General features: G+C 56.9%; 1 protein-coding gene across 1 annotated transcript in view; it reads left to right on the top strand.

Moving 5' to 3' along the window:
* LOC115528667 (myelin basic protein) overlaps positions 1–16,890 on the top strand; it is a 116,467-nt gene that overhangs the window by 91,645 nt on the left and 7,932 nt on the right. The window contains 3 exon segments of the mRNA XM_030336957.1: positions 12,814–12,895; positions 12,898–12,920; positions 14,252–14,287. Of these exon segments, the coding sequence (XP_030192817.1) occupies positions 12,814–12,895; positions 12,898–12,920; positions 14,252–14,287 (141 nt within the window).

Raw genomic sequence — 16,890 nt, forward strand, 5'->3', positions numbered from 1 at the left:
TTCCAGGGGCCGTTGCGTCCGTGATCCACGCGGTGGGTGTTCAGGACGCGAAATGCTTTTCAGGAGGTGCTTGTGCGTCAGGTGCACACGGAAGGTGGGGCGGCCTGGTCTGAGGACCTCGGAACCCGCCCCCGGAACCCCCTTTCTGCAGAGAGGGCCTCAGCAGGCGGCAGGGCCGTGCTCTTCTCCAGCTGGGGTCTTCTCTCTGAGCAAGAACTTCCCGTTACTTGGAACGTCTGCCCCCAGCAGCTTGGGATTCCTTACGATTTCAAGAAGGCGGGTGTGTTTACTGGAGGTCTGACGGCACCCGCCGTGGGGAAGGATCGCAAGGGCGGCACTAAACGGTTTCAAAACGCACTTGTCTGAGCATCTGTGACCAAGAGCACTTGAAACAGGCTTGTGGAGGGAAGGAAGGCCGCTGGTTGAAACCACAATATGAACAGCTGACTCTCAGCTCTCAGAACCAAGAGTGCCTTCCCGCCCCTGCGGTTTGGAAACTCCAACGGGGTCGATGAGCGCTGCCTTCCTACCTTCCAGAATACTCTTCCTTCTCTCTCTCTCTCTCTGTCATGGTCGATCTCTCTGCCTCTCTGCAAATACACCAAGAAAGATAGGAAAGCCTAGGAAAACCGCCATGAAATCAGAGGTAACCCATCCAAGGGCAGATCGGTCCCAGCGTTGCCCCCGGCCTTCGAGAGCCAACTCCCCACCAGGAGTTCTTGGATTCCAGGAGACTCGACAGCTGTTCTAGGAATACAGAGCTCCACTTTTCCAGGGAGGAGCGTGACCACGGCAGGCGAGGGGGGGAGCTACAAGCTGACGAGGAGGGCATCGTATTCGGGAACCCAAAAGCAAGTCGGAAAGGCAAGAATTCCAAGAGAGGAGCAGGGAGCACACCGGTGGAGGAGAACAGCAAATCCTGTTCTCCTGGGGGTCCCGCTCTGCCCAGCCGGCCACCTCGCCCTGCACAGGGTCCCCATCTTGGCATCACTGCATGAAGCAAGGGCCTGTGGACGAAAGAGGGGCGGGAGACGCCCAGAGCCGGAGGGTGCTGTGGGTGTGCCGAGCCTTACGCGGGACACCTGGTCCCCCAGCCAGCGCCCCGCGTGTGGCCGCCACGTGGGCCCCGGGACGAGCGAGGGGCGGCAAGGGGACGGCACACACTCTTGCTTGCTCTCCAGCTCCCGTTCCCTCGGGCCTCGCTGGGGCCGGAGAGGGTGAGGGGTGGCCACCACGCGCAACAGGTTTAAGGGACCAAAGACTTCGCGCTGCGGGAAAGCGCCGAGCGCGAATCAGACACACGGGCTGTGGCTCTGATTTGACCACCGGGCTCCCGTCCTCACCTTAAAGCATCAACAACAGCGAAAGCAGCCACGAGCGCTGCCCACACCGTGCGGATCCCGTGCTAACGGAGCGAGATAGTAGGGGCGAACGTGCCGCCCCAGCCCGGGAGCCCTGCCCCTCGGCCGCGCGAGGCCTGAGCTGCCCGGGAGGGACACGCGGTGCCCCGGCAGCCGCAGGCCCCCTCTGCCGCTCACCGGCTCTGGCCTCGGGCTCACCGGTTTCTGCCCTCAGACCCCAGTTTCTCGACCAAAATAAGAGTGTCAGGTGACGGATCGCGCATGTTCCTTTCAGGACGACGGTGTGGCGGTGTTCGGGGATGCCTGTAGCCGCACGTGGTGACTCCAGTCTTGCTGAGGCGGCAGCCATCAGGGCATGACTTCTGTGCGCTAGGCTTGTTAGCAACAGAACCCTCGTCACGCACACGGGGAGGCCTCCAGAGATTCCCTCGTGCTCCTCCTTGGCGTTTCCTGAGTCCGATTTCTTCATCGTCGCCAGACAGACGGCTCGGACAGAGTCGAATGATTTCGACGGCTGCACCTTGGGCGGGCGCTGGAGGTCTAGCCGTGGAGACCGGGAGCCCACCAAGCCCCTGGGGGGGGGGGCACGCAGGCCACCTGGATGTCCTCGCCCCAGAGGGCGCCGGCGGTCCGTTCTGCCCACCGAAGCCGCCTTGGGGCCCACGGCCCTTACTTGCCGGAAAGCGTCTTGCAACTTGCCTTTTCCTTCCGAAGAAGACTGTCCAGACCCCGCAGCTCCGAACACGCTTGTGCACAACCTGCGCACGAAGACAACTGGGTTCCAAGCCCAGGAAAGACGTCCAGGGAAATTGCTTTGGCTTCCGTCCCCCGGGAAGCTAGCCTGATGCTCCTGCCAGGAAGAGTCTACCGTGCACGCGGGACACACCGAGGTCATTCAGCATGTGCGTCTGCAAGGGGCAGAAGTCAGAGCGGTGCGGGCCGACCTCCGACCCTGCCTCCCACCGCTTTGGAGGAGCCAGCAGGGAAGCGGCAGAGACCGGAGCTGAGCCCGACTCCGGCTCTGGTCAGCGCCCGCTGCCCCGGCTGTGCGGCACGGAGCTTTCCTGCGGGGAAGACCACCGGTTCCTTCCTCTATGAGCCGTCCCCGGTTTCCTGCAGCAAGTGGGCGGGGGGGGGGGGGGGGGCTGCCCGTGACAAGGTGGAGACGACACGCTGGTCCTCGCAGACGCGCTCCCACGCGGACTCCTCACTAAAGCGCCCGTGAGGCGCCGGGGGCACCAGCTCGCTGATGGGAGACAGAGCCCAGGAGGGCGGCAAACTCTCCACCATTTCTCCCCAACTTGGGAACCGCTTCCCGCCCCGACGGGCACCCCTGGTCCACCTCCGTCGCCCTCCCCTCCAAGGCACCCACTTCCCAGGATGAGGGGGTTGAGCACCAGGCACCGCGGGCCGCGACACTAGGCTGGCCGCGTCTCTCTGCGCCCAGGGTGACGGCCTCAGGCTCGCATTTCAGTTCATTTCCCGGAGATCCTGGTTCTGGCCTCGGCCCCGCACCACCGGCCAAGGGAGGGAGAGCCGTCCCCGCAGGGGAGGCGGGCGGGGGGTAGTTTCCCACAGCTTCATTCTCTGCCGACCTTGGAGCTGGTCCCTCCGATCACGGGACAAAGAGACAGTCCCTCCTGAACGCCAGGAATGGCACAAACCCCACACCACTCTCCTGCCAGCAGCCCGCACCGGCCGGCGCTCTGACTTCCCAGTGTCCGCGGAGAAGGCCGCTTCGGGACAACCGCCAGGTAACCTAGAATTTCCATCTGGATCAAAGGTCTGCCTGTAAAGTCCTCCAGAAATAGAGAAAAGACATCCGCTGCCACTGCACAGCTCTCTCTCGCCAAAGGAAGAAGCCGCAGCTTTAATTAAACTCACTCCAGTCAGCAATCCAGGAGCAAACATATTCTTAAACTTGCACAGGGCACCTTGCACATATCATCCGGACGGAAAAGAACTCTCTCAGTTTACAAAATCTAAAATGCCTTGACTTTGCCAACAACGGAAACGGAAACGAAAACTAACCCTGTCTCCCGAGGCACGGCAGAAGTCTGGACAAAATGGCATCATTGCTTCCTCTGGAAAACGTACGTGAACAGAACTAGTGAGCAAGGCCCAACGGGCTGTAGGAGAACCTCGTGTCCATCGGTGGTTTCTGGGAACCCCCGGGGGCCGTGGGAGTCTGGGATGTGTGGATCAGAGCAACGCCTCTGGGGATTCCGCCCCACACACCGGGACCCGCTCTGGAAGGGACGAAGGTGACCTCTTGGTCGGACCTGTCATTTTGTCCCCAAACTTATGCCCCTTGGTGCACACGCTGGATTCGACAACACTTACCTCAGTGGCACCTGGGTCGGCACCTGGGCCAGTGGCCACGGTGGGGACAGGAAGATGCCACGGTCCTTACCTCCCCGAGGTCAACAGGATGGGGTGGGGGGGGGGGGCGGGACAGGCCAGTTTTACGGTAGGAAATAGGTGTGGCCGGGCAGGTATATGGAAGAGTCTTGGCTAGAAAGAGGAGGCTGTTCAGGCATGGAGTCTTCAGGAAGTCTTCCAGGAGGATAAACCATTTAAGCAAGATTGTTTGTGGACGTAAAGGGTTTGTACACGCCGTGGAAGAAGCGTGAAGTACGAGAGAGAGAAGGGGCAGAAAAGTATCCAGGTTTCGTAGTAAACTGTTCGCGGTTCCTAAGTATAAAGTACATCGTATGCAAGAGCGTATTAGGACTCATGACCACTTTCACAAGAGAAAACCATTGTGTTGATTCCAAGTCTTGCTCAGAACAATAATGACACCATTACAGTCCGTGGCTCCAAACAGGGGAAAGGGATTAACCACGCGGCTCCCCGGATCTGAGTTTTCCGAGACCGCCACAGAAGCAAAGATTTCTCTGGGGGTAAAAAGCAAAGGGCACATTCCTTCACTCCCGCCCTCTCAGATGTCTGGGGAAACCTCCCAAACGGTAAGTGTCCTCCCTGCCACGCCGTGGGTATGGGCAGCGCTCCATGTTGTCGACCCTGTCCGCTACACGAGTAAGTATCCAAGATATGTTTGTCTGTTGGACGGCTGGTTGGTGGGCTGGTTTCAGTGACAGGAACAAAACAGAATGACGCGGATGAGACCGTCATTCGCGTGGAGCCATAACTTCCCCTGGACAGTGGGAGCAAACTGGCTTCTAGCTTTCGGTGCAGAGAACCGCAGCCTTTACACCGACAACGAAGCAGAGACATCCCGCTTCATCGACCAGACTTGCTCTCCTTGTCCCCAGCCATCACGGTCGCCAAAACAAGCAGGAACCAATTTTGGAGGGACGAGCGGAGGGCACGGGTCCCCAGTGCTCCGGGCATTAGCTGACACCTCTAACTGTCTCCATCACACGCACTAATTTCCTTATACACGAGAACATTTCTGTTTCTAGCCCATCGTACCTCCACAGCTTAACGTAAGGTAAGTCTCCTAACTTAAACAAAAATAAACCAAATAAACCTCCAGGTTTTAAAAATTTATTCTTCTTTCTTACCTTTCCCTTGGGGCGTCCGGCTAGCCCGTGAGGAGTGTTAGGTCGGGAGCATCAGCCTCTGTCCCACGTCGACCCCACGGGCACGGGCCCCGGACTCCCAAGTTAGGAGACGGGCCGGCATGCGCCTTTTCCGCTCGGGTACCGGTCGTCACACCTGTTAAATGGAGTGGCTGGTTCAGAGGGTGCCGTGCAACATTCTTGGTCCAGAAACAACGAGGGTGAACGTAAGAATCATACGCCATGTATTTGAAAGCAAGTACATCGCTCTCTTAATTCCCTTTTTAAATCGAATCCTTTGGGGGACACATGGAGAAACTCCTGGAACTTGCGTGACTTACGTAATGGGGAAAGTGCCAGCAAGAAAAGCGTCCCTGCCGTTACCGTCGCCGGACGTCAGGGGCCGTAGCACAGAGTGAGGCCGCTGCGAGGGGTCTCCGGTGGCTCCGGGCTTCTCTTCACAGGCTCCGATGTTTGCTGAACACCAGCGAGCCGGCTGACGGGCCAGACCGGGAGCACGTCGGAGGTCTCGGCACCAACCGGGGCTTGAGGGGAGAGAGCCCGGTGTGAGGAGCAGCGAGCTCATTTCTTGTCCGTCATGTAGGAGAGACGGAGCTGATACCAGCCACACGCACTGTCAGGTCCGCACTGGGTTCCAAGGGCCAACGTCCCCCGAACTAGCACACGACAGAGTAAACGGCGGAGGGACCGAATGTAGCGTTAGTCAACGCGTGTGATCCGCAGGAAGCCGGGCCACGCTTAATGATATTTGAAAGACGGTCTAATAATGTAACATATCCCGAGTCGTCGCATGGTTGTGAACACTCTTGACCGTCAGGGACAGGGGCTGGACGCACCAGAATGTGAAGTTTGGGCTGTAAAGCCCCGGCAAGATCAGATCCTCACACGGGCTCCTCATCGACCACGTGGCTAATCAAAGCCCTTGGTCTACACGTGGGTGATCTTCTAGCTGTCTTCACGTGTGCGCGTGCATCTAGTGATTTGTCACTACTGTCTCGGCTCCGCCTTTGCACTCATGCAACACCCCCCGTCCAGAAGAGAAAGGCCAGCCGTGAGAGGCCCCGCCCGGCCCATGAGAGGGGGGACCCGAATCTCCCTGGGCTGTGCCTGGTGCAACAGGGGACACACAGGTGCATCTCGGGGCCCAGGCCCCGTGAGCGCCGAGCACACAGACCACCAGGAGACACGGATTCACTATGATTCCCTTCCTTGACATGCTGATGGCTGACTCCCTCGACTTTAAATTCCTCTCTCAGAAAAGAAAGAACCAGAACTTTTTTTCCCTAACCACAAAACCCCAGGCACGGTGATATTAATTTTTTTCAAGATACACCATTTTCTTCTGAGAGGGAATGACTCCCATCAGTTTGTCTCTAATCAAATCCAAATGCAAACGTGGTGTAGACTAATGTCTTCTCCGTGTTTTCGGGAGCCGGGCGCTGCATTCAAAGGAACGAATCTTTACCCCACCTGATGTGCATTGATCTTCAGATGTGTCAGGTGGAAACTAATCTCCTGTTATTACTTGTCAGTTTAAGAACTCCCAGCTCCCTGGCTAATTGGAAAACAGTTAAAAATCCCTTCCCGAGGTCTGGACGGAACGCGGAAGGGGCCTGGAAGCCAGTACATGAGCTCCCCTGCTGGTGACAGACATTATCCCAAGTGGGGGGAAAATCCTGTTTGTTTTTCAAAAGCAACACGATGACAGAGGTTAGTGGAAAAAGCAGTTTACCCCCAAAATTTATGAAATGGTTGCTCTTTGTCCCCTGGCTTCCCTCCCACGGTGTTTAAAACTTCTCAGCATGACGTTATTTGCCATCAAGGAGTTGCTGTGTTATTGGTCATGATGCCAAAAAAAAAAAAAAAAAAAAGGAACACAGTAGCACCCGTGCATTCTGAGACCGCGTTTCAGGGCACCTACACGCGGCTGTGTTTAGGCGCGTTAAGCCAGGTCTGAACATAGTTTCACCAAACTGAGAAACGAGGGTCATCCTTAAGTGGTAGAATTTCTTCTGCAACCTTTCAAATTTTGACTTCTTTATATGAGTGTGCGTTATTTTGCCCGTTAGCCGAAATGCTTTCAGTAGATTCTTTTTTCGAATTTCGCTTGTCCAAAATGTCCAGCGGCACATGCTTCGGGGATACCGTGTTGAGATGGCCTAGCCTGGGGTGTAGACCTGTGGACGTGGGGTGGGACTCCCACGGCCTCCGTCTCCGCGTCTCGGCCCTCAGCCGACGGGGAGCCTCTGCCCTGCCCCTCACCCACGGCCCGTGGCCCACCTTCGAACGCCCTCCTTTGCCCGCTAACCTCCTACGGAGGAAACGAGCTCCCGGGACGGGATAGACGCGGGCGAGGACACAGTCTTGAGAAATAACTGGAAAATGTTAACAGTTTGGCCTCCTTTTCTTTTCAACCTTAGTGAACACAAAAGTTCTTCATCAGAGAATTACTGTGTGTCTTGAAAACTAAATGACAAAAACCGTTCCCCTGTTAGGGAGCCCCGGCCCAGTGGGCCAGCGGGACTGAGGGAGGAAACCGGGACAAGTCACCGGCCCGAGACTCGGAGGGTTTCCACAAGGGACTCTCGGCGGCCGCCGCCTGGCCCCCGCCCTTCACACCCTTGCCCGGCCTGGCCCCAGCTGGACCGTGGGGCCAACAGGTCACCCTCGTGCCCCGGGGAGCTGCCCCTCTTTCCTGCAGACCTAGCATCCTCCCCGTCCGTCCTGCCCCAGCGAACAGGTCCCCTTGTTCACGGTGAGGGCTAAGGCTCCCCACAGACTAAAATATGACGAATAACCAAACCCCGCTATCTTTCAAGTGACTCCACAGGGCTCCCAGGGGCTCCCGCTGCTCTGTGGACAAAGGTGCCGTGCTCTGACCACGACCTGAGCAGGGCCAGGACAGGGCTTCGAGGGCCTCGGCCTCACAGCCCAGACAGCGCTCCAGCCGCGGGTGGGCCCCTCGTCCCAGCAGAGCCCACAGGCCTTCGTCACGGTGCGCACCCTACTCGAGCTCAGACCCCCTGCCAGGCAGCTGCACTTCGCGCTGTGGAGGTGGGGGGAGTTTGGGTCTGGGCGTCCCTTCTGCCAGGTGTCGGAGGCCACGGAAATGTGGCCAGACCACATCAGCCTCGCCAGATCTGGTCGGACCAGCGGCCAAAAGGTGGGAGCAACCCAAGTGCCGGCCAACGGGTGAACAGATAAACTAAATGCGGCGTGTCCGTGCGATAGAGCGTTATCCTTGAAAGTTTCGGAAGGAAATTCTGACCCTAGCGACAACGTGGGTGAGCCTTGAGGGCGCGATGTTGAGTGAAGGAAGCCAGACGTAGCAGGGCAAATCGGATGAGATACCGAGAACAGTCATGTTCGTGGTGACAGAGAGTAGAGGGCGAGTGCCGGGGGCTGGGGAGGGGACTTAGTGTCTAATGAGCACGGGGTCTCAGCTTGGGCAGTAGAAGCTTCTGCAGGACCCACTGCACTGCGCCCTCAAAACTGGCAAAGGTGGTAAATTTCACGTACATTTGACCACAACTAGAGACATATGTGACGGGTGGCTCAGATATAGCTGGCACCCCCCCCCACCGCTGCGTGAGGGCATCATCACCATGACAACCAGGGTGTGTTTCTCGGCGTTTCTTCCTGTCCCACCGCAGAAGATCTTTAGTTAGTGATCCAAAATAAGGAGGCTGAACACGAGGTCTAGCGTCTTAGGAAACGCCCTGAGTATAAACCTCCCATGGAGAACGATTTTCCTTCCGTGGCTGCCCTTCAGGGGCCGGTGGTAATGTTCTAGGAGGAAGACCCTCAGTGCGTCTGGCTTCTCATGTGAGCAAACAAATCAAAGCCCCAGCGCACGCTGCGGCTTGCTCGAATCACACAGGCCTTGGTGCCAGGGCCTCCCCGACCCCCGCGGCGTGCTCCCTGCCGAGGCCACAAAGTTGAGATCCAGCCGAATGGGTAAGATGCCGACGGAGAAAGAACAGTCCGACAGCACGTGAGGTCTTGCAGCCTCAAGGGACCGCGTTGCTCAGGAGACAGACACACGTGGAAGGTGAAGGCTTTCGCGGCAAGGGCGGCCGTGGGAGCAAGAGCTCGGGCCTGGAAATGAGATGCTGCATGTGGAGGGAAGGCCAGACTCTGGGACCAGGCACCCAGCAAGGAGGGGCAACGTGTAGCCATCAACGCCGGGCTGGTCGTGATGGCCCCGCTAGACGGGTCTCCTCTCGTTTAGATACTAACCCACAGTGACGCTCGTTGGCCACGTCCAGTTCTGCGAATTTTCAGCCAGGTGGGCTTTTGTGTAGCTGCTGTGAGGCCACAGCACCCCAGGACAGTCCCAACTGCGTCCAGTCGTACCCACGCCACACCCGTCCCCTCCCCCATCCCGGCCTGCCACGGGCCGCCCTGCTCACCTCGCTGTGGTTTGATCGTTAGAAGAATGTCACATAAATGAGATCACACGGAAGGAAATCTTTTCTAGAATGGCGTCTTTTGCTCAGCGCTGCGATACCTCTGAGCTGTCGCAGGCATCCAAAGTTTGTTCTCTTTTATGGCGGGAGTGGTGTTCCCCTGGATGGATGCACCATTTTGTTTGTCCTTTCTCCCACTGATGAACATTTGGGTTGTTTGCAGATTTAGGGATTATGAATTGAGCTGCGAAGAAACATTTGTGGACACGTTTTCTCATGAACGTAAGTTTGCAGTTAAGACTTAAATTACTTTTTCCCCTCAAAATGGTGACCCATACTAGGAAAAAAAATCACTTCCAAAAATATTTTTTTTTTCCTTTACCACTCAAAGCAGGATCATAGGGGAAGTAGATGGTTAACTTTATAAGAAACTGCCAAATGGTTTTACGGAGTGACCGCACCGTTTTTGCAATCTTGCCAGCAATGCAAGACCGTTTGTTGTTCCGTATCCCCGCCAACACTTAGTGTTGTGAGTACTTTTAATTCTCCCCGTTGTAATACGTGTGTAGCCGTATCGCCCCATGGCTTTGATTTGCATTTTCCTAATGGCTAATGATGTTGGGGATCTTTTCACATGCTTATCGGCCCCCCACCCATCCTGGTTCCTGCGGTGTCAATTCCATATTTTGTCCACCATTTTTAGCTGGGTTATTTTTTTTAACCACTGACTTAACATACGCTGGTATGTTCTGCTTTCAAGTCCTTTGTCAGATGTGCGGTTTGCCAGTGTTTTCTCCAGCCTGTAGCATGACTTTTCATTCTCTTAATGGTGTCTTTTGCAAAACAACAGTTCTAAATGTTGATCAAGTCTGGTTTGTCAGCGTTTTTTATGGGCCGTTCTTTGCGTGTTGGGTCTAAGAACTAGTTTTCTTCTGAAATTTTATAGGTTGACATTATAGATAAAGATCTAGAATCCATTTTGAGTTAACTTTTTTATAGGTGTGATTTGGGATTGAGGTTCATTTGGGGGGCATGGAGAAGCTGTTGCCCCAATAACATTTTGTTGAAAAGACTGTCTTTTCTCCGTTGAATGGTCTTGTACCTTTCTCAAAAATCAACTGATCATATTTGGCGGGGGTGGGGGGGGCTATTTCTGGATGCGGTAGAGTTCCACTGATCTATGTGTCTCTCTCTCCTCTAACACCACACTCCCTTGATTACTATTACTGTATAGAAATCTTAAAATCAAGTGATGTGCCTCCTCGAACTTTATTCTTCTCTTCCGCAATTTTTTTGGCTTTTTTGGTTCCTTTGCATTTCTGTATAGTTATAGAAACAGTTTGTCTACATCTAAAGAAAACCCCGCTGGGACTTTGACTGGAAGCGCATTAAATCTGTGGAGCAACCTGGGGAGAATTGACATCTTGACCATGTTGAGTCTTCCCATCCATGAATATGGTACATCTCTCTGCTCACCCAAGCCTCCTTTGCTTTCTTCCTCCAGCCTTCCCTGGTGTTGAGCAGAGGGATCCTATCCTTGCTTTTCTAGATTCGTACATAACTTTTTGTTTCTTTGATGATATTACACTTGGTAGTGTTTTCAAATTTTCCTCTTTAACTGTTTCTTTGCTTAGTATATAGAAATATGACTCGCTAAATGTCATTTAGAACCAGGCCACTAAAAATATATCAATGTAGTCGTAACTGTGTGACTACCTCAGAGTACTTGTGCAGCTGACAATTTACAGCCCGGAGCCCCAAGTTCAACGTCAGTCTTCACTGGGCATGTAACAAAAGAAGCGTGTGATTCCCAGACCATCCTCCTAGTGACTTAAGATCAATTCTTTGTGTGAGGCTCTGTATGGAAAGCGACCTAAGCAGTCTGCTCAGGCCGGCAGGGCACAGGACACCTTGTCCACAGCACAGTGAGATGTCCAGCCAGAGAGAAGACGCCGTATTTGGTGAGGCAGAGCAGGGGTGGGGAGTGGAGGGAGAGCGGGGGTGGGTAGTGGAGGGAAGGGTTCACAGGTGTGTCTGGGCTGCCAAGGGAGGAATCAGAGGAGAAGCTCACAGCTCTTGTTTCAATGTCAGTAGCGGGGGAGGGGAAGGGATTCAAGAGATGTGAAAGGGAGACGTACAGGACTTGTTCCCGGAGGCCAGGGCGACCCCGGGGTTTTCAGGCCCGGTGCTCTGAGGCGGGGAAGGGGGCGTCTGGGGACAGCCTCAGATGTCACCGGAACGAGGTGCCGGGGACAGGGCACCTGTCACTCCAGCCACCCCGGTCGGGGGTGCAGCTGGCGCCGCTCACAGGAGGCCCCTCAAAGGCATTGCATTCTGCAGAAGCCGGCTGCAGCCGTCCTGGTGACACGTGTCTCCTAAGAAAGCGTCATCTCGTGCAACAGGCACAGAGCGGACAGGGGCGGCGCCCCCAGTGACGCCAGCGCATTTGTCTGACTTGCTTTAACGGAAGTCCCCGTCGCGGGTGTAGGGCCCGTCTGGAGCCGACTCCTCGGAACCTTCTTCGCCCTGTTCTGTGTCTGGGCGAGCCGGAGGAAGCCCCGGGTATGCTGACGCTGCTGGGGTGAGCCGTGTCTCCTGCTGGTGGCACAGGCGGCCAATACTCGGCCGTGGGGTCACTGGCAGCTGCTGCTCGGCGGACCCCCCCCCCTCCCCCTCCCCTGTCGGTGCCACCGTCCGGTGTCGTCCAGCAGCACTCGCCGACTGGGGAAGCCCTGGGCGTCACTCCCCACGGGCCCTTCCCTCTGCTCCAGACAGTGACCGTCCAAACGGGGCGGCGGCCCAGGGACCCTGTGACCTGACACGCGAAGGGAAACAGACGCTAGTTCACGCGATGCAGCCACCCCGGAGCCAAGACAGGCTGGTCTTCTGCTGTTAGTGGCGGTCCGATCCAAAATTCCAGAGTATTTCTTTTACCCACGCCAGCAGCTTGGGGAATGAACGCCGGCTTGGCCCGTGTCCGTCGTGGGTGGCTCCGCCCCCCTGTGCGGCGTGTATGTGACCTCTGGGGAGCCAGGCCTGGCTCGGTGATGGAGACGCAGCCCCGAACATTGCAGCCTGACACCCGTGATGCTCCTGGTACCCTGATGCCCGGGAGTGTCCCCTGCGGGTCAGCACTTCCCAGTGTGAGGTCCTGGTCTAAACAGAATCTAGGGGCGCCTGGGGGCTCAGTCGGTTGAGCGTCCGACTTCGGCTCAGGTCATGATCTCGCATTCGTTGGTTCGAGCCCCGCGTCGGGCTCTGTGACTGACGGCTCGGAGCCTGGAGCCTGCTTCGGATTCTGCGTCTCCCTCTATCTCTGCCCCTCTCCTGCTCTCTCTCTCTCTCTCTGTCTCTCTCTTTTTCTCTCAAAACATAAAATAAAAAATGTTTAAAAAATTTTTTAACAGAATCTAGATGCCCAGAGGAGGAGAGAGGCAGCTTTCCAGGGAGGCCCGACAGGTGGAACCCGGCCTGAGGTCACCATACTCTCTCTTTCAGGATGGACATCACGCGGCGAGAACTGCCCACTATGGCTCCCTGCCCCAGAAGTCTCAGCACGGCCGGCCCCAAGACGAGAACCCGTAGTGCACTTCTTCAAGAACATCGTAAGTGCCAGCCCAGGGGGCAGGGAGGGCTGGCCACCGCACCCTCCAGGGGCTCTGAGTATGTCCCCAGAGGCCCCTGAGCTCTAATCCACAAGGGGCGTGACTACATCCCCAGCGATGCCTCCCTCCTCCTCGGGGAGAGGCCGGCCGTGAGAGTTGGGCCTCATCACGAGGGGCAGGCCGTCTCTGCCACTCACTGGAATTTTGGGTTCTAGCGCAGAACTCACTCCTTTTAAGACTACAGGGCTACGAGATGCTTAGTTTAATTTTTTTTTTTTTTCAACGTTTTATTTATTTTTGGGACAGAGAGAGACAGAGCATGAACGCGGGAGGGGCAGAGAGAGAGGGAGACACAGAATCGGAAACAGGCTCCAGGCTCTGAGCCATCAGCCCAGAGCCCGACGCGGGGCTCGAACCCACAGACCGCAAGATCGTGACCTGGCTGAAGTCGGACGCTTAACCGACTGCGCCACCCAGGCGCCCCGAGATGCTTAGTTTAAAGACACAGGCTTTGCCAAACCACGGGGACAGCAAGACCAAAGAGATAAAAACATGAGTGGCCGTCAGGGTTTGGGGGGAAAACGACATCACGCGTGCGTCCGCAGAGCCCGACGCGGGGCTCGAACCCACAGACCGCAAGATCGTGACCTGGCTGAAGTCGGACGCTTAACCGACTGCGCCACCCAGGCGCCCCGAGATGCTTAGTTTAAAGACACAGGCTTTGCCAAACCACGGGGACAGCAAGACCAAAGAGATAAAACATGAGTGGCCGTCAGGGTTTTGGGGGGGAAAACGACATCACGCGTGCGTCCGCAGAGCCCGACGCGGGGCTCGAACCCACAGGGATCCGTGTCGCACGTTCTGCCGACTGAGCCGGCCAGGGGCCCCTGACAAATGCAGGTTTGAAAACAGAAGCGAAACCACGCACTTCTGACCCTGAGCGTTTCTGCAGCAGGCATTGTAAGACGGTGTTTTGCAAGCGAGTTTTAGGAGCCGCAGACCTGAGAGCGCGCCGTCTGAAGCCCTGAAGAGTGGGGGACGCTTCACCTCCCACCCGGGAAAGGACCGTGGGGAAGGAGGCTCACCGTCTCCACCCGCGTGCAGCAGGCGTGCCCCGGGAGGGCTGGCTCCTGCCTGCCGAGCTGCTCCCGTTCCCATTCCCTGACACTGAACTAGGACGGGAAGGGGGCGGGGCGGGCAGGCAGCCAGCGGGTGACTTGTTAGACCCGGGGGGGCCCCCCAGCAGACAGGAGGTCCCCGGGAGCAGGAAGGTGGGGACACGGGAGGGAGGGAGGCTCCCGGCCCGCTCACCGGTCTGCCTGTCTTTGTAGGTGACGCCGCGCACACCTCCTCCGTCGCAAGGAAAGGTAAGACCTCCGCGTGTTGTCGTTAATTATCACGGTGCGTAGGCCTTCCCCGGAATCCCTAAACGTACCCAGAAGAGGGCCGGACTCACAGCTTCACCCGGAATGTGCACCACGTGGTCCCGGCCGGAACAGGCCCCGGGGGCCGCCGGTCACTCGTTGCTTCTGGTCCCCAGCGCGCTCCCCCTCCACCTGGTCCCAGACCCTCCCCCCGCCCCCCCCCCCCCCCCCACCTCCCAGGGAAGCGGCAAGTGTCCTAAAACTGATTCACCCCCTCAGCACGATCCCGATCGGTGTTTCTGGTTTGTCAAAGACTTTACTTTTTCCTGCCTTGATCACAGTGTCTGTTTCTCTCTCTTGTCACACAGGGGCGAGGACTGTCCCTCAGCAGATTTAGCTGGGTAGGTGACACGCGCATGTCCACGCGGCTGCCTCTCCTTCCTGCTCTCACAGCCACCCAGCTCCTGCGCTGGGCTCCGTTCCTTTGCCTGACGGTCCCCTTTCTTCCCCTTCAAGCCCGCTGGCCCCGGCCATCGGGGGGCCGCCTGCTTCTCCCGAGGGGAACCCAGCGCTGGGCCGCTGCCCCCTTGCCACGCTGGACCTGAGCCCCTCCCCGGGAGGGTGCGGCTCCGTGCTGGAGGGATGGGAGCACAGGGGATGGGAGACGAGTCCGCGCAGCGCTGGCCGAGGGAGGCCCCACGGCCAGAGGACCCTCCATGGCCACCCCTGCCCCGCCCCCGGGGTTGACACCTTATCGAGGAAACACGACGCTGCCTTCGGTTACACACTCACAACAGCCTAACTGAGCCACAAGATGTGGGGTTTGACTATGGTGTGGTAACAGCCACAGCGTAGGTATCAAGCCATCCAGGAAAAGTCTTTTTGAGGAATTTTAGGCTTTTGAATACTAAGAACAAAGTGTCAGTGAAGACTTCCAACGGCCAGCTTACCCACCTTCCAGATACCAGTGAACTTTGTGTCTGTGCCAGCCTAGAATGGCTGTTGGTAGAGTCTAGCCAAACCCACAGAGTTCACTCAGCAGTCATGGTGGGTAGAGTTCTTACTTGACAAGAGTTGTGATTTTCGGGATAAAATAGAAGAAAAGCCACTAACCTACAGGCCGGGAGTCATGTCCATCCTGGAAACACATCCTGATTCTCTGGCACAGAGCCCTCCTCTACTTGGTGCGTAATTAAGAAGCATCATATAAACAAATGGATAAATTTTAAAAGAAAGCAGGAGAAAGGGAAGAAGGAAGAAAGACCAGTAAGGAGGAGGGAGCGAGGGGGAGGGCGAGGCCCGCAGGGGTAGGGGGGTTCCACGAAGCGGCTTGCCTCGGTCCGATGCATTCTTACGTTGAATTACACGCAGATATTTGCTGCACCATTTTACAGGAATATAGTTGAGCCTCTTCCTAAGCCAATCAATTTGCCAAAAAGGTGACACGGTGTAGGACCGTCACATGGGCTGACCCCCGCAGCCGATTGACGTGTGACTTTCTCTGCCAGCAGGAGACAGACGACACGGAAGGACGAACTCTTGTTCCCGTAACTCCTTGGTCTGCCCCCCGACTTTCTAGGCGTGGCCTCCCGGGCACTCTCGCAGACAGTGGCCGGGGCAAGAGGACCTCTGTCCCTCTGGGCGTCCCCCGCACACTCGGCCCAACAGCTGACCGAGAGGACCTTCCCTTCCCTCCACATCTCCCTTCCGGCTCCTACTAACGTGTATTCAATTTCTCTTTTTTCCAAAGCAAGATGCTTCCACGTTTTTCCTTTGCTTGTCCGTTTTCTCGAGCCACAGGACTGTCTTCCCGCTTGGAGTTTCTGAGCGTCCCCTGTTCTCTTTCTAAACTACACTGAGTGTTTCTCGGTAAATTCTAGGTTGCCCAAAGACATAAGTGACCAAGAATTTGAAAGGAGGAAAAGTCAGATTGTTAATCTGAGAACCTATGCTTGAATCTTGTCCTCGCAAGCTTTCATTTTCGGGGAAAAGCCGCAGGGACGGGAGGATTTAGCCCTGGCGTGTGGGGTGCGGGTTTCCGCCACGTCACGTGTCTGTGCTCGGCTCTGCACGCTTTAGCCATCCGCCTGCCCCTCCGTGTGCGGCCGTGCGGGGAGCATGTCCGCGGAAACGTCTGGACCCCGGGGCAGCGCTGACCCCGTCTCCAGCACCTTTGAAAGCAAGACACAGATTGCATGGCTCCCCCGTCCCCTCCAGCCCTAACGCGTTTGTGAAAGTCGAAAGGACCGTAGGCCGAGGCACGGGGTCCCGGGGGCTCCATCAGAAGACGGTTTTGTCCCGTCGACTCGATTCCTGGGGGGCGGGGCACGGAGTCTCCCACGTCCTGTTGGCACGACGGTGAAATCTCGGGGCCTGTCCGCCGAGGACAGAGCCGGGGGGCTGCCGGCGACCTTCCGCCGACACCCAGAGGCTTGCTTGGCCCCCGTGTCGCACCTGAGGCTGGAGCGTGTACCGTGAATGCCCACTCACCACGTCTGCACACCCCGAGCCCCAGCCCCTCCCCGTGATCGCAGAGGAAGGTCAAGCACGTCGGAAAACAAGGTGGTCGTAGGGACACAGATATTCTTTCATTTCAGCTGTCAGCG

This window comes from Lynx canadensis, chromosome D3 (genome assembly GCF_007474595.2).
Source record: "Lynx canadensis isolate LIC74 chromosome D3, mLynCan4.pri.v2, whole genome shotgun sequence".
In the NCBI taxonomy this organism is placed as follows: domain Eukaryota; kingdom Metazoa; phylum Chordata; class Mammalia; order Carnivora; family Felidae; genus Lynx; species Lynx canadensis.